The 25,383-nt window shown below is 41.9% G+C and overlaps 3 protein-coding genes across 5 annotated transcripts in view; all 3 read right to left on the bottom strand.

The window, feature by feature from the left end:
- The window catches only part of gsk3ba (glycogen synthase kinase 3 beta, genome duplicate a), a 43,987-nt gene extending 32,842 nt beyond the window's left edge, over positions 1-11,145 (bottom strand). For both annotated transcript variants that reach the window (XM_039817643.1, XM_039817644.1), the window contains exon 1: positions 10,289-11,145. In XM_039817643.1, coding sequence (XP_039673577.1) covers positions 10,289-10,376 — 88 coding nt within the window. In that variant the 5' untranslated portion in view covers positions 10,377-11,145. The remainder of the gene's footprint in view (positions 1-10,288) is intronic.
- A 2,326-nt stretch (positions 11,146-13,471) lies between these two features.
- gpr156 (G protein-coupled receptor 156) lies at positions 13,472-25,383 on the bottom strand. Of its 2 annotated transcripts, XM_039817640.1 has the most exons (11): positions 25,136-25,383; positions 23,124-23,259; positions 22,476-22,631; positions 19,227-19,354; positions 18,994-19,129; positions 18,798-18,908; positions 18,131-18,256; positions 17,355-17,450; positions 16,986-17,222; positions 16,092-16,250; positions 13,472-15,359 (listed from the first exon to the last, which is right to left on the bottom strand). In XM_039817640.1, the coding sequence occupies exons 2-11, from the start codon at positions 23,169-23,171 to the stop codon at positions 14,022-14,024; spliced, it is 2,535 nt and encodes an 844-aa protein (XP_039673574.1). In that variant the 5' UTR covers positions 23,172-23,259; positions 25,136-25,383; the 3' UTR covers positions 13,472-14,021. The 2 variants fall into 2 exon arrangements, with proteins under 2 accessions (XP_039673574.1, XP_039673575.1); XM_039817641.1 differs by lacking the exon at positions 23,124-23,259.
- Positions 19,505-22,216, bottom strand: LOC120569649 (E3 ubiquitin-protein ligase TRIM39-like). Its single transcript, XM_039817642.1, has 2 exons — positions 21,738-22,216; positions 19,505-21,306 (listed from the first exon to the last, which is right to left on the bottom strand). Exon 2 carries the CDS (start codon positions 21,302-21,304, stop codon positions 19,649-19,651), a length of 1,656 nt encoding a protein of 551 aa, XP_039673576.1. The 5' UTR covers positions 21,305-21,306; positions 21,738-22,216; the 3' UTR covers positions 19,505-19,648.

Genomic DNA, 25,383 nt, shown 5'->3' with positions numbered 1-25,383 from the left:
CTTGTGGTCAACAGCTGTGGTAGTAGCGATCAGCTCCCAGCTGACTGACTGAGTGTGAATCATGGCTAGGCGCAAGCAGGGCCTCCAAGCTCCAAAGCTTGTCTCTATAAGTGAAAGTGAAATTTGTTTGCAGTGTTTAGGTCTACTTTGAGCAGTAGGCAATTAAAGAGCAAATATCTAGAGTAGGGGTCACCAACACGGTGCCCACGGGCACCAGGTAGCCCCCAAGGACCACATGAGTAGCCCTCAGGCCTGTTCTAAAAATGAAAATTGAATATTGATATTATCTGTTTCCCACCTTATGTCATTGTTGGTAATTATTGTGAGAAATCATTAACATGACCAGTGTCTTCACATAGATGAGTATCATTAATCATTAATAATCATATATAACTAAGGCAAAAAGCAAATTTGTTATTTCAGAAGAGTGTATCAAACTGGTAGCCCTTCGTATGACTCAATACCCATAAAGTAGCTCTCAGTTTCAAAAAGGTTGGTGACCCCTGATCTAGAGGAAACAATCAAGTACGCGACTGCTATCTTACACGCTACAGAGAGAAAGACACTTCAATTCTGCAATCTGCGCTGCCTGTTTAAACACTACAGATCATTATTTTATCAGGAAGCATAGGTGCTTTTATCCAAATCAATGCATCAAATATTAGCATACAGCAGGGCCAGCTTTCTGAGACCATCGCCATAAGACTTATTGCCTTGGACAGATTCACTGACCACTGTGTACAGACAGACCAATGCAATTCCCAAGATTATCATCAGTGAAAAGTCATACGCTAATAAGACTGTATCTGATGCTAATGCACAATAGATCGGAATCTGCTTTCACATTCCCCTCCTCCTCTTTATGCCTTCCTCTCTAGTCAGTCAGGAGCTGGCTCTGCTCCCCTGAGATCCCGACGTGGAGACTTTTCCTGTTTAAGTGGGTTCCCTCCCCCTCCTCCCCACAGAAGTGTCAAGGAGCAAAATTCACATTAGCTGGCAGTTAAAAGAACAACCTGTCAAGATTGTGTGTCACGTGCCACAAATGTGTGCCTGTTCCTTACTTCCAATCCCTTGACAGGCTCTCAAATTAAAAACGCTAAACTTTTGCACAACCTATGCGACTAAATCCGGCCGCAACACCTGCTCAACCCTCTCGATCTACTTATTAGTCTTATTAGCATATTCCTCTTTCACACAAGCTGTAGCAGAAAAAGGTTGTGTATGAGCTCAAACACCCACACACCGAAAGCAATTAAAAATCTTTGTGAAAGGTGTCTAAATTTTGATTTGAATGAACGCATTTGTCAACAGCTTGCAGTGGGTACAGAATCATATTGATGGGTGGATTAGTGCTGCTTAATAACCGTGACGGTTCTAGATCATGGTGTTATTTAACAGAAACTTTGTGCAGCATGCTGTGGCAGCAGGCCACTTGAGGACACTTGCAGGTCACAGCGTCCTGTCCATATGAGGAGGAAGTGACCATCTAATGCTGACTTCTGGCAAACTACCAGTTAGTCTGTGTGTGAGTTTTTGCATTAACAAAGTGATTGGATTAACATATAATAATATCTGAACACCAGAAAGTCGACGTTTTGACCAAGATAGTAACACAGAGTGCAGAGGTTTACTGGTCTTTTTCATTGGCTCACTGCGATTATTTTCAAGCAGGGATACTTTTACCACTGTGTGACCAGTGAGTGGTCCAATTACTGAAGATGTGATTATGATCAAACAACAGGGGAAGGGAGGAGAAGGGTCTGAGAAACCAACAGGACTGAGTCTAGAAAGAGAAACTGAAGACGGATTCTGTAAATAGACTTTCAGAGAGAGAGAGAGAGAGAGAGAGAGAGAGAGAGAGAGAGAGAGAGAGAGAGAGAGAGAGAGAGAGAGAGAGAGAGAGATGAGTATGACTGCCTACATATTCCAGCAGGGCCATTTCTATGACGCCTCTGCACTTTCTCAAACCGTGAGAAACACACATACAGTTCACAGTGAGACCTTACACTGGTGCAAATAAGGAATAACCAAGCAATCAGATTGCAATTGAATGATTTGCATTTGAAGAGCTAGACTGATTGGAAGCCTGTATGAAGCATGACCTTTCACACACTAATCTGGCATAGCCTTAAAATCTTGAACTATCAATCTTCACACAGATGTCCCTCCATTAGGATATACTAGTAGAAAACAATGAAACGACAATGAAGATATTTTTTATTTCACTTGTTTCAAGCGAGAAGCACCTTTTCATTAAAACGAATTATCCCTAGTGAACCACAGGTAAAGTGTTAAAAACATCCCTTAGCCCCACATATAATGAAACAAAAATGTAAATCACAGCCTCTACAGAGAAAAGCAACACCTTGCAGCATTGCCATAATTACTTTGTCAATTAGCCTGCCGTCAGAAAATAATTAGCGTGATAAATCACAGCGCAAGATTTCACGTACATATGCTGTATCACTTAACTACAAAATGAAACAGGAGAGACAGCTGCTGCAACTTTCAGCCAGAGGCGTCGATAGTCAATTCAGGTCACCAGACTAGCTCAGGCCACAACATGTGTACACAGTGGGGCCAGAAAAACACCACTGTTGAGCAGTTGCAAGACACGTGGGACCAGAATGTATCAAAAGATCCAAGCAGTATGATCCAGCTCATATTATGCTCATTTTCAGGTTCATAATTGTATTTTGAGGTTGTACCAGAATAGGTTTACACAATTTTCTAAAAACACCATATTTTTGTTGTACTGCACATTGCTGCAGCTCCTCTTTTCACCCTGTGTTCAGGTCTCTGTTTTAGTTTGTTGGCAGTCGTACTGCGGTAGCCAGGTAAGGATCATATCAGCTAGCTAGCAGGTCAGTTACAAGGCAGGATTAGCCGGGAGACTTCTTCTAAACGAGGGCGCACCTCCAACTTTGCGTGGAATACCTGCAGAACAGGGACATGTAAGTAATTCTTTTGTAGATTATGGTGAACTAGTGTGTGTTGTAGCAGTGTTTTGCCATTCAGAACGAGCTAGCATGCTACGGTTAGTCCCTTCGTTTCGGCTAGTGACGTAGAAAGCCCTGCAGATTTTGAACAGCTCACCTGGAGACTGAAGGCAGGGTACATTCAGAAACCTGTATCTCACTCAAAACAGCATGGATGGTTGTTTTTTTTTGTTTGTATGAGTGTGGAAGCACCAGAGACACAAAATAACCCCCCAAATCCCAGAAAAGGTGATTTTTTCATAGTATGGTCACTTTAAGTAAAGAAGACAAAACATGCACCGCTAACTTATCAACACAATTATTGGTAGACACAATGTAGACAATTGGTAGTCAAAAGTGGGTGTATTTTCCTTTCTGACACAACATTTATTTGATACACTACGGTCCACATTTTCTACACATGCACAAACTTGAATTTTACGTGCAACATTTTTTCACAGGTTCACAGGGGTGATATATAACCACAGGCTTTGAAATTACTGCACACTATTTTACAAGCTCAAGATTTTATTGGGCCTCATTTGAGCCCGTAAATCTTTGGTTACTAAAAGTAGACTTGAAGTAGCACACTGACATTCTGGCATGCATACAAGTTCAAGATAAATGCCCAAATAATCCAACATTATTAGGAAGTTTGATTTGGTGTTCAAACAAACAGGTTTTTTTTTTGTGTTTTTTTTTAAAACTGCCTTAAGATTGACACTCATATGATGTGATCTCTGAGACAAACAATTTGTAGGAACTCAAACCCAGAGACTCTGCAATCTGAACACTTCTCATTTAGAAAACACTTTTCATTTAGGCTATATTCAGAGGACCATTAATCGTATGGGTGCAAGTTTTCCTTTTGGAGTTTATATAAAAATGTATTTAGTTTGACATGGAAGTCCAAACTAAGAAATCAATTGCAACAATTTAATACTTGAATCCTCCTGACATGAGCCACCCACATTTAAGGTGCAATGGGGTAATAATTTGCAGTGTTAATTTATGAGGCACTATCAGGTTGTAGCGGTAACATTATTAATGGATTTACTGCGATGAGGGATATCTTTCACACACAATTCATGTCTAATCACTACGAGTCAATGTCACAGCAAGTGCACCTGCCAAACTGTCGATGTGTTCATTCCTCTCTGAAATTTGGCAAACGCATACAATCCTATATACAGCGTGTAAATTAACAGTTTGGCAATCACAGTTAAATGATAATAACACACACACACACACACACACACACACACACACACACACACACACACACACACACACACACACACACACACACACACACACACACACACACACACACACACACACACACACACACACACACACACACACACACACACACACACCCCGCTGTGGCTGATTACTATCATATTACTATCAATCATTTCCAACTGTCAAAAGCACCATAGGTTAAGAGTAAGAGTTTGCTGGATATTAGGGCTGCAACTAACTAACTACTATTTTCATAGTAGATTAATCCATCGATTACTTTCTCGATTAGTTGTTTGATCTATAAAAATGTCAAAACATGGTGAAAAATGTGGATCAGTGTTTCCCAAAGCCTAAGATGACGTCCTCAAATGTCTTGTTTTGTCCAAAACTCAAAAGATATTCAATTTACTGTAACAAAGGAGAGAAGAAACTAGAAAATATTCACATTTAAAAAGCTGGAATCAGAGAAATCTCATCTTTTTTAATAAAAAAAATAAAAATAAAATAAAAAAAATGACTCCAACTGATTAATCAATTATCAAAATATTTGGCGATTAATTTGATAGTTGACAACTAATCGATTAATCGTTGCACCTCTACTGGATATACTAATAGCTATCAGACTACATAAATCACAGTATGTGACTGACTGGGCTGCAGGGCAAAGTGACATTTGTGAGGAATGTATGAAGAGATTTGCTAAATACCTGGACAACCAAACTGGGGAGCAAAGGACGTACTGTGTTAATGTGTGCCGGTACTAATGCAAAGTGTTGCATTACTGTTGCAAGGCTGAGGAGATAATTCTCCACATTACTGGAACATCCAGTCACAGGAATATCCCCACTGACACAGATATTTGGCTAAGCAATGTTAGATCAAGACATCAAGCTATCAGTGGGTTTTTGACCAGACACGATGGGGGTGCATAGATCTTAGATATAACAGTGGTGTGCAGCCTGCAGAGCTCCACTGACTACACCCAACGGACTGCCCAGAGATCGATTATCTTCTCATGTCTCCCTAAAACTCAGCTCTCTTTTAAATCCTGTGAGTGATTCTGCTGGTTCTTGTCTGCAAGTCCTTTCCGTTTCATTTGGAATCAAAGAGTATAATTAGTTCATTTTGTCGTCATCATCACACAGGGACAGAGAGGAAAGGGGAGAAAAGAGGGAGAGAGAGCTCCGCTTTGAAATGCTAAACAGGCCGCTTATTGTCATACACTCTGACTACAGCTGCTTGAGATAATCAGCCAAGTTATTCATACACATATGGTTGGGGGTGTGTGTGTGTGTGTGTGTGTGTGTGTGTGTGTGTGTGTGTGTGTGTGTGTGTGTGTGTGTGTGTGTGTGTGTGTGTGTGTGTGTGTGTGTGTATATGGTGGAGGTCAGGGTAATGGTAGATGATAAGGTAGATAATAACATGGTGACATGGCATTGTAAATTCTGTCTAAAGTACAATCATGACACATCTGAATTTGCAAATCCTGTTAGACTGAGTGACAAATCAGATTTTTTTAGATTTAAAAAAATAATTTCTATAAAGTTTCTGTAGTCACTTGTTGATAGGAAAACCATTGTTCTTACAAAAACAATCCCTACACTTTATTTGAGTAGGGCTGAATCAATTAGTTAAGTGATTAGTCACTTGACCGAAAAATATTTTGATTAATAATCATTTTAATATTTCTTCAAAAATGTTCTAGTTCAAGCTTCTCAAACATTGATGTTTGCTGCTTTCTATTGTCTTGCATGATAAATAACTTAAATTCTCTGGGACAAAACAGTCAAACTGAACACGTCACCAGCTTAACTGATGATAGAAAGGTTACTTAAAGGCCTACATTTGAGCTGGGCAACTTCCTCAGGACAAAATCAAATTAGTATTTCAACAGCAATAAAAAGACAGTCGTGGGTGTGAACACTGGTGCTTTCATGCTACATTTAGACTAAACTAAGGGTGGGTAATATATAGCATCTGAAAAAAACATTTAGTACACTGGATATGATTACCAAGAAAGGGCAGTCACTATCATTTCACATTTTTCACATGCACGGATTGCAAAATTCACAGTCGATACAATACTGTAGAATTTCCATTTGGCCGATGTTGATACCGATGCTGATGTTAGTTTGTTTTCTTTTGCACCAGGTAAACAAATAAATCTCACTAGGCCTGCACAATAAATCGTTATAAAATCGCGATCTCGATTCCCGATACCCCTGTTCGCTATTTAATTTTTGAATGACTTTGAAGGAGAAAAAAAAAAATCTATTAATTTATTGAAAGCATTTGACACGTTTTAATTATGTTAAGACATTTTCAAGGAGTTCAGATAGAGCCTGTATCAGGGCCATATTTAGTTCAATGTGTTATATGTCACTATTTTTGGTAGCCTACTGTACTTAAATGGTCAGTATGTTATTCACTGAAGCCTCTGTTTACAGGCTTGTGGTGATGCGCAATATGCTATAGGTGCCAACAAAAAAAACAAACTATGTTTGGTACTGCCAATTTGTTTTGTTTTGTCATGGTTCATGTGTGCAATAAACGTTGCACTTCGTGAAAAAAAAAAATTGTAGAAGAGAATCGTGATATCAATTCTAAGCTAAAAAAATCGAGATTCATATTTTTCCCCGAATCGTGCAGGCCTAAATCTCACTATAAAAAATATTGAACCATCTTCATCACACTAAGTGTGAATGAGCAGAAATTCCCCACCATTTGCAAATATACCTCAAGGCACCATAGAGTCCCATCGGAGCCCACATGCTTTGTTGTTTGTTTACATAACTCACTCACGGGGAAGGCAAAATGTCACACCTGTATGTGGTCACACGAGTATTTTTGTTTTTTTCTCCGCTATCGGACTCCGGCAGTGGCCATGGTGTCTGGAATAGTCAAGCTGCAGGCTACTGGTAAGCTAACGTTACCCTGTGTCTTTAGCTGCATGCTACCAGCCCCGGTAAGCTACGCTTTCCGCTGGGATTATACCTTCTTGAATGCTGTGGTTAAAGCAACACTATGTAACTTTTAGCCCTACAGGTTGTCTCATTGGAACTACAACTCCCTCTACCCGACGTGAGTTGTAGTACCTGTAGGGGGACAGTCCCCCTACCCGACGTGAGTTGTAGTCCCTGTAGGGGGACGGTCAGGCAGCTACATAGTGTTGCTTTAACATGGGTTTAGTCGGTCTGTGCTCTCTTGGCCTCCAGATCATCTCTCCGTTTTTTTAATTAGCTTTCAGGTTATCGTTGTACACTTGAAATGTCACAGGAACATTCTTTTTTTCAAGCTGGGTAGGCTACTGTTGTATGAGTCAGACCAATTAACACAATATTAAGGCAGCTCAAAATAGATAAACATCGGCTACTGCCATCGGCGCATGTCCCCTTCTTTGCCAATAGGCCAATGGCAGTAATATGGCGGATATCGGCCGGTTTCGATGTCCAGTCGATGCATCCCTAGCAAATAAGGTCCAAAAACTGCATATTAAAGTAAAGTACATTTCATGCAATTTAGCTGACGCTTTTATCCTAAGTGACTTCCAATTAAGTGCTTTCAACCTTGAAGGTGTAAACTCCAGACAACAAGTATTATATATATATATATATATATATATATATATATATATATATATATATATATATATATATATATATATATATATATATATATATATATACATATATATACACACACACACACACACATATTACAAGGTTATGATAGCAAGCGCTGTTATGTAGTCCTATGTTTCATTATTCATGTTAAATCAAGGGGTTGCCTCACCAAGTTCGACATAACAGGTTTGGTTTAAGCCAGCAAATGCAATCGCTTCTATCCTGTACATTTATCTATCCTCAAACCCAGAGAGTCTGTGCCAGCCAGCATAGCAGACATCAAGCCAATTCTTGAAATGTTTTTCTCAGCTGGACACAAGATAAAAGTCTGATTATTTCAACTGTTAACCCAATTCTTACCTTGATAACATGTTACTTAACCACGTCATTCCATATGCGTTAAGAGAACTGAATAACCTGATGGAGCCAAATTCAAACTAAAGAAAGTTGCTCACCAGGTCGCTGGTTTCACTGTTTTTGGTCCCCAATTAGAGACCTTTTCTGGATGAACTGGTTGACATCTTGCTAATTCCACAAACATAAATGGCACAAATAGTTGACCAGAGTAAGTAAGAGTTTTATTGGACCTAATGGCTCAAATTGTTTAGACCACATGAGGACGCACGGTAAAAACAGCAGGGAAACCACCAATGTCATAAGCCCAAGTTATCAAGTTTTTGATCACAATCAATCACAGTGAAGCCAAAAAGTAGAAAAAACAAGCCACAGTTGAACATTAGCATTGTCACAGCGGGCTTCTATGCAATCAAATACTTTCCTCTATGGGGCTGAACACCTGCTTTTAGAAATCAAATTATTTAACACACAATTAGGCAACTCCAGCTTTAGCCTTTAATGACTGGTAATCATGTATTGACTTACCAGATGAGTCTCTTGGAGAAAAACATTTTCAGGTTGAGAAAACCACAGGTTTTAAGTCCACAAGTCCAAGCTCACATTTGGTGCTAATTCTGTAGCTTATGTCTGAACAACAATAAGGCCAAAGACCTTCAGAGTCCTCCAGTACATTTACCTGACTTGTTGACGAGCACAACATTTCTTAAACTGTAGAGCATTCTCCTTTTAACAGCGACATGTGAACATTACACAGGAACACACCAATGCTTCAACACCCATATCTGGGGCAAGTGTGTGTGCAGTGTGTGTGTGTGTGTGTGTGTGTGTGTGTGTGTGTGTGTGTGTGTGTGTGTGTGTGTGTGTGTGTGTGTACACTGAGTGGTTTCCAGTGCCAAGGCCCAGGGGAGAGCCTCAGCCTCACCCCACTAACACACATCATCATCACAGCCCTGAAGCACCACCAACATTCCTTAACAGCCTAATTTTTTTTTTCCTCACACCCAAGATAAGAAAAGGTAGGTACAGAAGATGTCTCCACACCCAGTACAGTCATCATTAATGAGGATAATCTCATCAATAATTAATTTCACTTAGCCACAACAGTCTAAAACACATTTCGTCACACAATTGTAAAAATAATTATGTTTCTAGTGTCATATCACTATATCCGTAATTGATTGTCATATAGTCCAACTCTATTAGGGACACTTGAATACCTGAACTATCTGCAATTTAACACACTTGCAGGGTGATAAAATGCTTTAAGATGTCAGTTTGCAAAGAGGTAATTATACAGACAGTGGAAAGATGATAGTGTGAAATGCCTTGAAATAGTAACAGAGATCATATAAAGCAGACATTGAAAAGAGATGTGTGTATGGACCGATTCCATCTCCGCAGCCAGTCTATAACAAGCCTCCGACACGACGGTGCCACTACTGTGGCTTCATGAACAGGATACTGCCTGGGTGTCCCACAGCTCCAGTCGTCGCGACGTCTGATTTCGACACGGCCCATAGACTATCGGATCGGTGAACCAGCCCACCCCGCGATCACGTCAGTTTCACCCGAGTCAACTATGGGCACACCATCCGCTTTGACAGTTGCGTAATAGACCGGCCCTATCGCTTTAACTCAATTACGCATATGGTTGGCGCTATGTAGCAAAGCCGCTATTAGATCTAATCTACGTTCAAATGGACAATAATCAGACAGGATCTGCAGTACAAAGACAAGGCTTGATTCTTGCCCTGGGTCGGTGCCAACCCTACCCTCCTCTGGCCCGGCCCGGCGTGGCCTGCTAACCTGGTCAGGCTGGCCAGCCCAGCGGAGGCGCGTCAGAGCGCAGCTGTGTGTGCTCACTCCGAGGGGGAGCGATGTGTGCGTGCCACTCAGCACCGGCCAATCTCAGTCAGTGACACATATATATGACAGGGCTAAGCTATCGGGAGCTAACGTCATGCTCGCTTGACACATTTTCTGCCTGGCTAGTGAGGAGACATTTAGCGAGGATATGTAACCCACACTGGGCCTGGTGCATGCAGAAAAGGTAGGCTACTCTAGAATTACAGGGGGTGTACTTACTGCTGACTTTCATGCTGCCGAAAGCCGAGGGCTGCGGCACTGGTTTGCAGCTCTCCGCGAAGGATGTGGTCCTGGGCCGACCCGACATGATCCAATCCCTTTGATTCTCTCTCGACTCGGGAGACTGTGACTTGCTAAACGGCAGGGCTGATCGATTCGCCGAAACTTCTCATCCAAAAAGGATGACAGTAAATGAATACCACTATAATTCACAGGGAGGAAAGGCAGAAAGCGATCCCTTTATCCTTCACTCTAGCTCCTATCACCTATTAAACTACACTTTCTTGCCCACCAACGGTCAATCAGAGCAGCATTTCTTCCTTATATTCCAGGTTTTCTTTCAGCGGGCCTTTGAAGACACGTCTCCGACTAAAATAGTCATGAATCTGGCCTCTCCCTGTGGCCCCCCGATTAAACCCAATTGCGATTTCTTTCTGGATACAGAAGCAATTTCACAAAGATGAAGGAGGGTGAGATCAGATAAGAGAGCTGATCCAATGCGGATCAAAGTTAAATGCGGCGTTTTCTTGACTATTCGGGACACATGCAGTTCCTCTTCATATCCCGATGTGGAGGCTCAATGATCCGACTGCCATGGCGGCTCCCTCGCTATACCCTAGCCTACAGACCGTCCAACGGAAAATCGGCCAATTGCCACAGTCTTCCTCAACGAATTCAACGGATTCAAAATCCGCCCTCTTTGCAGTCAAATTTCGGTGTCTTCACCGAAGCTCCGGGGCAGCGACCTCTTCAGAAAATGATGGTCTTTAGGTACAGAGTGCGACGATACTGAATTTCTTTTTTTATTCCTTCCCCATAGGTTTCGGGCTCGCTGTCTTTGTCGCTGCGCACGTTATCTACGTCATTTCCGTAAAAGGTTACAGGGATTGCTCCGCTTTCATGGAAGGAGGTTCACGCTGTTGACGTAAACCGCGACGAAGAATAGAAAAACTGTGAACGCGCAAACGGCGAATCTGGGGTGGCCGATTTAGCCAATCAGAGAGGGTATCCTTCAGAAATTGACGTCGACCGTGTTCCTGTGGTCCAATGAGAACGCCGCTCTTGAGCACCACATGGCACAATTTTCTTGGCACCGCCCTCACGACTTCAAAGGATTTTTCCCATGCCGCGACGGGGACAATGGGCGGATCTGCTCCCAGGATTGATGACTTTGTCGGCCAATGGAGCTCCTAAACCAGATTGTCAGTTCAACTGGAACCAGCTGTCACAGGTCATGCAGCACTGTTACTATGTTAAGTCACAGAAGCCCGTCCACTATCGCTTTTCCACACTTTTTTTATTTTTTATACACGCAGCCCTCTGGCACATCCATTTAATTAGTGTCATAATGCTTAGTAATTTTAATAATGTGTGTGTGCATATGTGCATGGCTGCCTTGCCACTACAACTCTTTATCCAGGTTAATTTCACCTCTATGTCTTTATGCGGTAGCCTACTACCCAGAGTGCCCTTAATAAAGGGTTTATACATTGTAAATAAATCATTTATCACATCGCTATATCACTCTCTTTGCACTACCCTCATTCCCACGACTACCTACATTATTTGCGCCACAACTTATTAACATATTGCAGTGATGTTGTACAAATTGTATACACAACTAGTATAGTTTCCTTAGTAAATAAAGTGCAGTTTCATCTTTCAGTTGTACTATTACTGTGCAAGTATCTTATACTCTAATACTGCCTATTATATTTTATTACCACTTATTTTTTATTAATATTTTTGACTTATTTATACATGTTACCTGTGTGTGGTACGAAGGGGGCTAAAACAGAATCTCTCATTCATTTGTTGTATACTGGCAATAAGGCTGAACCTTAAACATTGCTCATGCATGTAGATCAGCTGCTAAAAACCCATTTGGGGTTGCCAGGTTGTGGAAAATTCCTTTGGCTGGTGTTTCTTCTTTGTGTTTGGTAGTCAAGTTATTGTAAATGTTGGTAAGCCATTAATACTGAAAATGTTGTTAATAGTAAATCAACTTTGGTCCAGATCCACTGAAACCCTTTTTGTTAGGGAAGTGTAGCAAACAATTCAGTCGGAGACATTTTCTTTTTTTGTACAATCTGGCAACCCAAACATTTTCTTAGCTTTTAACTGAACAACAAAGCATTGGTAAATACTTTATTAACCATTATTAAAGCCATTAGTCCCTCTATTCTTTGTTCTGTACTATTGTGTTATTTTGAGAGAAAAATATTGACAACTATTTTTATTCCACAATCAGTAATCCTCATCTTGAACAGAATGCAGGTCACTTAGCGAAAGTCTTTCCTCCTGCACTGGTAGTCTGTCTTTTGTGTGGTTTATTTATACTCTGTTATTCTCTATATCAAAGGGAATTTCTCCCAGGCTGCCCTTCAATGGCTCATATGCAGAATAGAGAGCAGTAGTGCCTTCTAAAAAACAGGCAGCAGAGCAGAAGTAACACAAGATGCTGTTTTCCCTTCATATAGCAACAACTCCTCCGGCAAACACATTTTCCCATTAACGGAAGATAAAAATACAGTGAGACAGAGAGGAGATAGTGGGAGGGAGTGGGAGAGAGAGGCCAAGACAGGAAATAGAAATTTAAAAAAAGAGAGAGAGAGTAATGCTTTGTTTTTGTCTGTGCTGCAGGAATATCATGAAAACTCCCAAACTAAATGACATTAGCAAACCAGGGGCAGGGTAACATCATAGAAATACAGATTGGTTTGTAGGACTCTGGGCAAAATGGGTTGGGGGAATGTGTGGGGGATTAATAGGGACTCATTTTAGCCCTGTGGGCCCCCTGGCAGGTTAATCTGGGCCTACATCAAGCCAGTGGTTTATACACGTTCTGTTTGACTGTTCATGCTGTGGTGGCTCATTGTTTTCCACAGTATATAAAAAAAAAACAGGGCTTTAAAATCAAAGGTCAGCAAGGCACTCTTTCTTTCTTTCTCATGCACACACACTCCAGATAATTGTGACCTTTGCACATTGAATACTCAATGAGTCAGGACAATAATACTGAGAAAATAATGAAGTATGTCAAATTAATAGCAGTGACCTGTTTTCTCCAGTTGCGTTGATGTTGTGGGCGTGGTGTCTCATAAACCAGCTATAGATTGGAAGCATCTGACAACAAATGTTGAGCATTGGCAATGTAGGAGAAGCAAAACGCAGACAATACAATAAAATGGCATAACAACACTTTAAGGAATGTGTATGACAATGCAAAACAATAAAAAAAGTGGACAGAAAGTAATTATGTACACCAAAACACCTTATTATAAATATTAAAATAAATACAGCTATTACACAATAGCTTATGTTTCAACTGTTCTGTGAAAACCTTTAACTGATTGCTTTTTATTTGTTAATCTAAATGTCAGACTTTTGGAATGTAAGGGATTTCATCTGGAAATATACAAATAATGCCATAAGTAACTAAAAGTAAACAGCATTGTGTGCTTCCTAGCTACAAAAGTTTTCATATATCTAATAAAAGAGCCACTTTGTCCCACGATGCAAAATTCAAGAATACCAACGCTCTTCTTATACAGACTGCAAAACACATTCCTACTGAAAGCTTCAGTCAAATGATCTCCCATTAGAGATGCACATTATGCACAATGAGCTTTGCACCTGCTTTATCCTAAACGCTTATTTTGTGCAACCTTTCTTAGGACATGAATTCAAGTGGTGGAAAAGGATAAACATGTAAAGTGCAGTGAACCTGTGCTTAGACAAAGGTGGGTTTGATGTCTTCTTTGAATACCACAGGGTGTGGGGAGCGGTACAGGCTGGTGTAGCCTTCGTACTCGCTGTCACAGGAGTCTGAGGAGCTGTCTGAGGACAGTAGCGAGCCTCGCTGCAGGCAGGAGTCACAGTAGGGACGATGGTAGTAACAGTAGTCTGTTGAGCTGCTAGAGTCAGAGTCCCAGTACCCACAGGAGTCTCTAATGTGTCTATGGTGCTGCTCCTCATCACCACCCGCTTCCACATCAGCTGGTGCTTTGTGATTTGCACAGGGCAAGACTGAACATCTGTGGAACCTTGAAATACGCCTCCGACCTTTTCTTATCCCTTCATTCCCTTCCGCATCCTCCTCCAGCTCAAGGTCAGTGTTGTGAACCTGGAGGAGGGTACCATCCACAGTGACACCGTCAGTGTGCTTGCCTGGATTGTGTTGTTGACAACCAGCAGCCTCTGACCCTGCGTAGAAGCAGGGAGGGGCCCACCCTCTTCTGGGGGAGTGGAAGGGCGGCCGACGTTTCCTCATCGCGTAGGGGGAGATGCTGGGGTAACGGAAGAGAACAGGTGGATGAGGGGAGCGTGGTGTCCGCAGGGAGAGAGGGGAAAGTGCGGAGGCTTCAGTAAATTTGAGCTGAGAGGGCGTTCTGGATGTCTGACCGGGTGATCGAAGTGCGATTTCCATGACTGCATCCACACTCAGCTCCTGGAGGATCTCCTGCAACTGCTCGCTACTAACAAAACCAGTCGGCCTGGCATTTGTTCCCAACCGGGATGTTAGCCCGTTCTCATTGTTCAAAGTTTCAACCTGAGAGGGGTTTAACCCTCTACGGGATTGTAGGGAAGTGACAAAGTGAACTGTCTCTTCTGTTGTCCTGAGTGAGCCAGGGGACTGAAGGGAAACATGCTGTTTGAGATCCTCCCCTGTTCCCCTCCCAGCTGTGTCTCTGGCTGCAGGGCCAGCGGCAGAGACACCTTTCTGGTTTTCAGTATTATAAATATCATCCGGGAGAGGAGAAGAAGCAGCAATGGGGGATGAGGACCTTGTAGCAGCGGGAGGCTCAGAGGACGTCATAACAGCAGCAGCAGTGAGGTGAGAGGAGAGATGTGGCGGCAAGAGTTGGGATTTAGTGTCTTTCTGAGGTAGAGAAGAAGAAGAGGGGCCGTCAGACTGAAGCTCTGTGGTCTGAGTGGAGCAGGAGTTGAGGTTGGTGTTGGAAGAGTCCATGTCCTGGTCCTCATGTGGCCGGCTGGCTGACATGAGTCGCAGGAGTTTATCCTTGGCGTTGTGCACCTGCTCCTGCAGGCTGTCAATCACAGCATTCTTCTGGAAATTGCAACAGAAAACACAAGCTTTAACACTCCGACACATGGAGAAAAATGGCATTAAAAAAAGTTTGCACATGTCTGCTACCTTTGGATGTTTTAAATCGACACAAACAGCACAGTCAAGCTCTGGGAGAAAATTGTCACATATTATTAAACAGCCGGAGTTGTTATTATTATATGTTGTCAGCAAACCTAATAAATCCTAATAAAAGTAAAATCTGTCCGGCAACATTTTTTGGAAGGATTTTTGCCAGTTTGAGACCACTGTTGGCTTCACTTGAAAAGGTATCATGTCTAATGAATAATCTAGCTTAAGTCTGGAGAAATTAATTAACTAAATGTATTTGATGACTAAAAATACAGAATAACTCAGCAGTAGTTACAGTAACTGAGGATTAAAGCACAATAAAGCCTAAAAAGCTCATAGCCAAACATAAAACCATGAAAGTATAAAATAAAATGTATAAAAATAAAAATGTATTTAATAAAAAGTGCTCTGTTATTTCCATCTATACTTTCTATGTGCAGAAAACACCAGAAATAATAATAAGTAGGCAAATTAACAACATAATAATGTAGGCCAAAACAAATATCTGTATCATCATCGCATTATGAGAGGATTCAAGACCTAGGACCATAAGACAGGCTCGTAAATAATTTTACTGAATGTTTTACAAAATATTCTTATTGAATGGTTTTTGTTAAAAAAAAATAAAAATAAATACAGTACCTCGTTAAGGAGTTTTTTCATGGAGTTGTTCTCTCCCAGCAGGTAGTACATCTCATCTTGGCTGTACACCGAGGGCTGGCTCTTACTGGGGCTGCTGAAATACTTGGCCATCTGACTTGGGTTGTTCTGGTCCTCTTCAAACTGCCGCCACTGGGTCAGCTGCGTGATGGTGAAACAGTATGTCATGCTAACTTTTAGCTATAGATACATTACACACACACACACACACACACACACACACACACACACACACACACACACACACACACACACACACACACACACACACACACACACACCAGTAAGAAATGTAACCACGGCCATTTGACACAGGGCCTTTGACCAGGTGTGTTTGAGCGTATTGCTCACTACCCAGGTATTTCCTTCCTTTCCACTAAAGATGGATTCCTTTATTGTGACATAAACCCACTGCCAGACACTTAGAGAGTCATAAACCTGTTTGCAACATCCTTGGTAGTTTTGACTCATTCTGTATGAGTCACACTCCACTGATAGACATGGCAAATTGACACGCATACATGGAACAGAGGTGTGGGCACCATAGTCACTGATATAATTTATTGCTTTTGTCAAATCAAAGAGAGAAAGTCATACATCTGTCATGTATCTGTCTAGCTATAGTTTTAGTCTGATTGACTATTTTTAATGCAGGTTTCCAGACATAGTATCCTATGATTAGATGACAATCCCCCTCCCTAGTGGTTTCTGCTTTAGAGATACTCCAAAAGTGCCAGTGTCATTATTACCACAAACAAGCAGATGTCAGAGGATAAAGAAGAAATCCTGCACTTTCTCCAAAGCTTGCAACTATAAACTTTTTTAGTTTTTTGTTTGATGCATCTTGTATGTGTATCTAGAGCCATTTTTCCTTACCTGAGGCACAAACAGCATGCAGTTGGTGGCAAGGGTGCAGATGAAAATTGCTCCAGCCACAGTGCTGTAGACCAGGTTGGGCCAGGCCTGCAGGAAGATGGACACAGGGATGGCCACCGCCGAAAAGAGGGTGACCAAGGTGACTGTTGTTATGATGGTGGGAGACTGGTTGACGGGAGGGTGGCTGACGTTGCTGGTCAGCCCAGCTAGATAAGTCCCATAGAGGAGAAGACAGCCCTAAGGAGAAATGCGGGGATAAAGTAAAGACAAAGCCCACAGAAAAAAATTTCAATCAACAAATCCATAACAAGAAGGAACTCAAAGCAGTCATTATTTTTAAATAATTTTAATAGAATAGAGATTACTTACCTTCTGAACAGCAATAATGATAACCCATAGATCTGAGTATACAGAGGAGCAGGTGTCCAGCTGAGACAAAGAGTAGGAAATGTCTCTCTCCACCACCTAGATCAGGAAAAAACTGTATCAGTGAGCTGAAACCTGAATATATTTGGCTATGTCATAAACAAGTCTATAATTAAAGCTATAGTGTGTAGTTTCTGCCGCCCCCATGAGGAATTCTTAGTAATGACAACAAAACTGTTGGCGCATCCACATGATACAAGCCTTCTGTGACACACGCCCACACACACACACACACACACACACACACACACACACACACACACACACACACACACACACACACACACACACACACACACACACACACAGAGTTGCTAGTAGACAAAGAGGAAACAGAGGATTAAAAAGACATGATGGACTGTTCAGAAGAGGTAATTATCTTCACACGAGTTTCTGCGCGGGAAAGTCACCAGACGCCACATTGTTCTGAACATAGCCATACTGAGAAATACAGAGATAGTTGTGTGGAGCTGATAGTCTAAATTAGCTTTATATCAACTCATTTGGCAATGGCTTGAATGCAGTGGACGTTCATTAATATCAAAAAGTTACGCACTAAAGCTTTAATTACATTAAGATAGAAGAACGAGGGAGTTTGTGATTTTGCAGTCACAAAATCAAACTTACTTGCAATTTCAAACTTTCCTAATTTGACCAATACACATTCAAACAAAACAACCTGTTTTACAACTTGCTTTTCGTCTCCCATTAAATTCTACCTTGACAACGGCTCCAACAGATCGTGAACACCGGATGGGGTCTGTGAGGTTCCAGGCGGTGAGAACCAGCACGTCCACCATGATCAACAGAGCCACCATGCCCATCAGCTGGATGTCTCGGATGATCTGAGACAGAAAGTAAAGTCACCAATCACGTCAATGTCATACAGCTACAAAAGAAATGTAATAATTATTCAGCATTTTCATCCATATCACTGGAAAACACCAGTTAGGGAACACTGTAAGGCTCTTATGGAAGTGATTGATAAAAGAAAGTTATAGAAAGAACATATAAGCATGCACTAAGGCTTAGCAATGCTCTAAATTGGTAAATCCTCAAAAATCATTCTGTATGTACTGTAGATCCAGTTTTGCATCAAAATACAAAATATTGTGCCAGAATTTTTTTTTAATCTAAATGACAGCAGTAGTTAGTGAAGATATAACATAAATTCAAAAATATTTTTTTAAGAAATAATCCAAACCAAAAGCTAAAGACTTCGACCCATGGCCTAAATCTTCACTGATATCTCATAACTTTATTTCTAGATATCCTGAAACCTACACACAAACAAGCAACACCAAAAATACAATGTAATAAATAGGTGGATGTAATAAGTAGAAGATTTCACACACAACCACCAGGAGGCCGGGGGAGCATGCCTACCACTCTCTTGTCAGGTACTCGCTGGGTGAACACTCTGTACAGTCTCCACGTCTTCCCCAAAATTGGACCAAACACCAGGGTACTGCCGACACAAAGAGTCCACACCCGAGCCTGTAGGATAGAGCACTGCATCATTGTCCAACAATGATTTATTTAACAATATAATGAAGTATTTAAGGGAGACTGTGGGGCTTACTTGTAGCACGGCTGTGGATGCGCCACCTTGTGAGTGTGATCGTTCACCAACGGCAAACAGGAAGCCGCTGCTGTAGGTGAGGACACTTCCAAAGAGAGTCAGGACATTCAGGTTGGGACTGGACATCTTCACTATCCTGATAATACAACATGTGCAAACATACGCACAATTGATCAATTCATTCGGTAAACATCTCTTTAATGTTTATAGATGTGTTTCACTTTGTAGTCTACCTGTTGTTTTTAAAGCGCAGGGTGAAGAGCAGGAAGCAGAAAGCCAGCACGATTCCACAGGAGAGCAGCGTCCACACCACAGCACTTAACACTGGGGACAGAGACCGCCTTGGGAGCTCCACTGCCACCTGCAAACACACATGCAAACCCCTTCAAATCAAGTCTAAAATATTACAGGTGTAGCTCATATACATGTGCATTATTTGATTGCTTTTATATGTTCTGAACCCTCAGTTTTGTAAATGATAGATAAGCAAACAACAACAAGAAGTACACGATTCAAATAAGTAAACAAACTTTATTAAAGCAAACCGAGCCGCAAACATCACGCTGGACCTTTTTTAACTTTTTATTTGAAAATGACAAATGATAAAAAGTAGTTGAAAGCATTCAGGCAACGGGAAGAGATGAAAAGCCAGATTTCAGGCGTTGACAGGCAAGATGATCAGAGGAGCAGAGTTGACTCCGCCATGATTACGCCGAGGGTTAAAGTAGGGGAACAGTCTTTCATTGAATGAGTATCCAGTGAATGAGTAGATATGTGAAGCAGAGTCCACATCGTAAAAAGAAACCTGCCCCCACTCCATATCTACATACACCCCGAGTCTCTGGGGCTTCCCGACCAGCGGCAAAAGGGTAGGAGTGCTGCTGAGGGCCCAGTAGCTTTTGTCCTTTCTCATCCCCAGGGCCCAGTAGCCTGTTTCAGGGTTTAGTGTATTCCCTCCTTTTCTGTTGATGGATTGAAGCCCAACTCCAATATCCCACTCTGTCTTGCCTTTCACCTGGACCTCAAAGTACAACCTTCCAGAGGAGAAACCCTCCTTTCCCAAAACACTGACACCGGGATAAAATCTCTCTGGGTTGTCGGGGAGGTTCAGCGCTACATCACCATGATAGACCTGTTTTTTGTTTTCAGACAGCATCAGTTTGGGATGAGCTGTATCAGGGTCCAGAGTCACATCCACAGCACACTGCTGAGCCCTCTGAAATTCAGTCTTGCATAGCCTCTTCACCTCAGCCTTTACTATCTCCTCCAGCTGACACGCTACTCTCCTGACTGCTCTCCTCACCGTGCCCACATACACAACACTCTCTACGCAGGTGTCAGACCAGTCTTTGGTTGCTGGCAGTGTGGAGAAAGCTGAAAAGCTCCAGATAAGGTAGAGGTTGTCTTCGGTGTGGGAGAGCTGCTCCAGCTCAGCGTTTCTCCGCCCCAGCTCATCGATCTCCTGCTCCAGCTCCATGATGAGTCCCCTGGCCCTGCCTTTAACTTGCCTCTGCTTTGCACGAATCAGCTCCACCACCTCAGCTTGACCTCTCTGGACAAAGTGGAGCAGATTGTTGAAGACTTGCAAACTCTCCTCAATCTCTCTTTCGGTGTTTTCTCTGCTGAGCTCAACGGTTTGATTGATTTCGCTGATTTTCTCGAGCCGGCCGTGGATCATTTCTTCCACCTCTGCATTTATCCTTCCAATTTGAGCCTTCCTGTCTCTGCTCTCATCCTCTATAGGTACAGTGTGATGAGCATTGTGGTCTCCCTTAATGCAGATCTGGCACACATACGTCTGGTCAGTTTTACAAAACAGGTGCAGGAGTTTTTTGTGCTTCTCACACACTCTGTCTTGCATGTTCATCATGGGGTTGATCAGGTGGTGGTTCTTGAAGGTGCCTAGAACATGATGGGGCTCCAGGTGAGTCTCACAGAAGGAGGCCAAACAGTCCAGGCATGATTTAAGAGCCTTGACTCCTTTTCCAACACACACATCACACAAAACAACATCTTTATGGCCTGAATATTGGGCCACGGTACTGGCTTCATTTCCGTCTTTCTTTTTCAATGAATTCTTGAACCGAGAAGCCACCTCCGATATGAAGGTGTTAACTTTGAGCTCAGGCCTCCTGCAGAACTTTTGCTTGCACATGGGGCATTGCGACAGATTAGCGCTCTGCCAGTATCCTTGTATGCAGTCCCTGCAGAAGTTGTGCCCACATGGAGTGGAGACTGGTTGGTTGAACAAATCCAGACAGATGGGGCAAAGAAGCTGCTCTTCAGTGAGCATACTGCCAGCAGTAGCCATATCTGGGAACACAGCCAGAAAGAAAAGCAGGTGGGATTATATGGAAGAAGTTGGCTCCGGTCCTTGCATTTTTTTCTTCCCACTATACTATTAGGTTTAGAAACAGTTGTGCCTGGTGGGCTGTTTACGTCCACAAATAGTAACATATGCAAGGTGTTACATTTCAAAGGGTATTTCATTCTAGCTGAACTGTTTTCATGTCCACTAAGTTCAACAGACAATATTAAAAAAGGAATTGTTAGGACATTAAAATAAAATAAACCAATACATTGAAATACAATCTTGTCAAATAATCCATAACAAATAACAAAGCAAACAGTGCAGCTCACTGTTCCCTTCCCCCTTAGGTGAAGATGATATCTGCACTTTGAGAATAACAAATGCATAAATTAACATCATAAAGCATAGAAAAAGATTAAAAGAGATAACTTACCTCACTTCTATGTGGCGTAGCACCGATAGGGAAAGAGTCAATAGGAAAGTGTTTGTGTTCCCTGACACAGTGGCTCTACTACTTGAGTTTCTATTTGGAAAGTCACATTAGACTTTCTTGTGCCCGCCTCATGTTGCTGAGCTCCGCTCACTCTCCTCTTAAAGGCGCCAGTGACTGAGACGATAGCTTCACTCGTCAACAGCTTTACATTTCCAGATCTCTGCTATTGAACTGACTCCTGAAGTGGTATATAACACATTTCTAGTATGTTTTCATTTGATGTATTTCCTTCGTGTGTGGTGTTTTCGATGACAGAAATTACTCAAATGTTTAGCTATAGGCCCAATTTATCAAGTGAATGTGTTGACAAAAATACTGCGTCCGGTAAGCTAACTAAAAGTAATTAAAAAAATGTCAATTATATTATAATTCAGCTTTGTATCATTGATATGATTAATTTGTTACAAGCACTGTCAAAATAAAAGACTACATATTCAACTGAAGTATCTAGATGTAGACTATGATGGACCAAATGTAGGAGGGCCAAAAATATTCTGTTGGTCAGCCATGCTAGATTTCATCAAACTATCTCTTGCCAACGTGTGTGCGTGCGTGTGTGCGCTTGTGTGTGTGTGTGTGTGTGTGTGTGTGTGTGTGTGTGTGTGTGTGTGTGTGTGTGTGTGTGTGTGTGTGTGTGTGTGTGTGTGTGTGTGTGTGTGTGCGTGCCTGTGTGTTTACCGTGCTGAGACTGCATAGTCTCTGCAGAATGTCGAGGCCCTCCCGCCTGTACACTCCTGAATGGATGAAGCACAGAGGGGAATCACACTGGGAGCTGCAGTTCAGCTGCTCAGGCTCCATGACTGGCCCCAGTCTGTCCACTTTCACACACACATCCTGAGGAACAGATGATATGACAGATATGAGCAACATGTGACAATTAAACACACAACCCTTTGCAAAACTGACCCACAACCATTTAGAGGGCATATGTATCAATCCTTTGTCCCCGGTTTGCTCATAACATTTTCACTGCATATATTATTATATTATATATATTCATATATCTTAAAAATGAGAGCACTCACTGAGCTTCAAAACATAAGAAAGTGGAACCCAGGGGAACGCATTTTGATGTGAAGTCCTGCTGCTATTTCTAGGTCTCACAAAATAGTTGTAAGACTTGTAGCCACCACAGTGTGGTGCTATGGCGGAAACCTCAGAGAAGAAAAGCGATGGGAGCATGGATGTGATTTTGCAATGCATTGATATTACACCAAGGAAAAAGCTTGAGATCACAAACAGAAATAAACCCAACAGTTAATGTTAATTTTTAGGATGAAATTAGGGTTTGAATAAAAATGCCCAGATAAAGTGTCAAATATTTACCACCACAGAAGTGAGAAGCCAGGACTGTGCCTGTGTTACAGGAAGCATGTGTTTTTCTGCCTAAATCCTCAATTTCCACCAGCCATTACTGAGGTGAACCAGCCAACACAGGAACACACTCTGCTGCGACACACATCTGTGCACAGGGTAAAAAGGCAGAGCGAAACTAAGAAGAAAAAATATGAAAAATCGCAATATACCAAAGCAATACCATTTGCTATTTCACTGAGGCCCACACAATCTGCAATCAGTCGGTTTATTTAAGGCATCTGAGACTGAAAACATACACTTTGGAAAGCATCACCAAACAACTGTTTGTCACTCTTGCCACAGGCATTTTTATAAGGCTATCTGTGCTGCACTGACATGTTGCAGTTTTAATTATGCGGCACGGCATCACCCGATACACTGAGCTGTAACTAGCACAGACTGATCGCTGTAAACGCTGCAGTGACTCAGCAAGTTGTCGATTCCATGTAAAAACACTTGTATCAATACAATTGACAGATAGGTGAGTGTTACCGTGTTATTAAGAAACATATATCTCGTCATTGTCTGTAGAATGACTAAGATACCCAAAGCGCTCTGGTGGATTATGGGGGTTCAATCAAAACAGAGCAGTGTGGGATATCGGATTTGAATATTGGACGAAAACAATTCGTTTATCCTTCCAAAATAAAATGAAGATATTCTGTTTGAAAGATTTCCTAGGTGTAGGCCTATTGAATAAAGCCCCAGTGACTCATTTCCAGAAATGAATGGTGTCAACAGAACAATGAAGCCCACTGAGCAGCATATCTGGGAAATGTCTGGAGTTCCTGTTCATGTCCTGTCGTCACTTTCCAAGTTTAGATCACAGTTCTGCCTCTTCCCGCAGGAAAAGCCGTCAGAGAGAGGCATTTCCGCGTTTTTTTTTCAGAATCCTGCCTCCATAGCTTTCAGTTCGGGAGAAAACCCGCCACCCTGCAGAGGTCAACAAAGGTCAGCAAACATCCAGCCATGGGGGCCACTGTGTAAGCAGCGAGAACAGGGCGCTTCCCAGGCTGAGTTAGGCTTTATGGACATGTTTTGACAGTTCAAAATAGTCATGAGGAGTGTCTTTTGAAGTCCTTAAGGCTAAACCACAAGTAATACCTTAGCTACCTGTGGCCGTGGATGTCTTGCTTAAATGTAGGGTGGGCCTAACCTGTGTGCAGCTTATAACAGTCACTTGCTGACTTGCCCTCACTTTAAGTTACATTTTTCATTATAACTATCTGTAATATTTGACCCATTGCTGACAACCTCTGTGCCTAGACATAATTGAGTTTTACATGGCCTTTACCATAAAACTTTTAATAAAAGAAATGGAGTGAAGCCCATTCATTGTCCTGTCAGTCTCTTTGTTTCCCTTTTAAGATTAGAGCGGGCGCTGCCAGATGTAAAGCCTAAAGCCCAGTTCAGGGGCCAATATTGAAACATTCCTCCTCAGTCAGTAATCCGTTTAAAAGTTTATTCTTTAAGCTGAGTTAGAATGCAATTTGCTGGCACTGAAATCTGAAATCCCGCCTCAAGCCTGGGGAACGTCATTTGTGGGCACATGGTGCATTTTACAGCCTGGTTCTATATTAGTCACCCCAATTTGTCATATTTGATCTGATCTGGGGAGTCTGCATATGGGCTGCATGAGATCATTTCAAGCAAAACACTGGACAAAATGCGTCACAGTGGAGATGTTACTTTTGGCGTTAAATGGAAAATAGGAGTATTAGCCTACATAACTATTATAAGGGAAGATCACGATGTAGACTTAATAATTTTACAATAATATTATGCAGCGGGTTAATTAAATGTTGGCGATCCTGTTTGGTGGAAGATATGCGTAAAAACGTGCTCACCCTCTACAGCATCGATGCAGTTGCACGGTAAAATATCAAACCTGTCAATCAAATTGCTTGAGAAGACATTAAGACCCAGGCCAGTAAAGGAAGAAAGAAAAAGAAACCAAAGAAGAAAAGTTTGAAAGAGCCAACCTCGGTCTCCAACGCGCACAGAGGATCCCATCGTCTCGTCCCGCTCCAGGCTCCATCGCGCAAGAAACTTTGTAGAAAAAAATGGAAATAAATGAATGGATAATATGTTATCTAACATAGCTACAAAGGTCCCATGTCTGCAGACTTGTAATGAATTCCACGACTGTGTCCGTCAAACTGTCAGTCCACAGCCCGAGAAGATCCTGTCACTCAGAAAAAGCTCACCCGACTGACTGCATTTTCATTTG

This window comes from Perca fluviatilis, chromosome 12 (genome assembly GCF_010015445.1).
Source record: "Perca fluviatilis chromosome 12, GENO_Pfluv_1.0, whole genome shotgun sequence".
Classification (NCBI taxonomy): domain Eukaryota; kingdom Metazoa; phylum Chordata; class Actinopteri; order Perciformes; family Percidae; genus Perca; species Perca fluviatilis.
The sequence above is the reverse complement of the archived record's forward strand: the minus strand, read 5'-3'. Positions and strand labels throughout refer to the sequence as shown.

Bases quoted from the DNA above. Each gene is read 5' to 3' on its own strand.
- LOC120569649 (XM_039817642.1), bottom strand. From the start codon at position 21,304: ATGGCTACTGCTGGCAGTATGCTCACTGAAGAGCAGCTTCTTTGCCCC.
- gpr156 (XM_039817640.1), bottom strand. From the start codon at position 23,171: ATGCTTCCTGTAACACAGGCACAGTCCTGGCTTCTCACTTCTGTGGTG. The intron at 18,257-18,797 runs GTAGGCATGCTC...TTTCTGTCTCAG, and splicing joins GAGTACCTGACAAGAGAGTG to ATCATCCGAGACATCCAGCT. The intron at 15,360-16,091 runs GTACTGTATTTA...TGCAATTTCCAG, and splicing joins TGAAAAAACTCCTTAACGAG to AAGAATGCTGTGATTGACAG.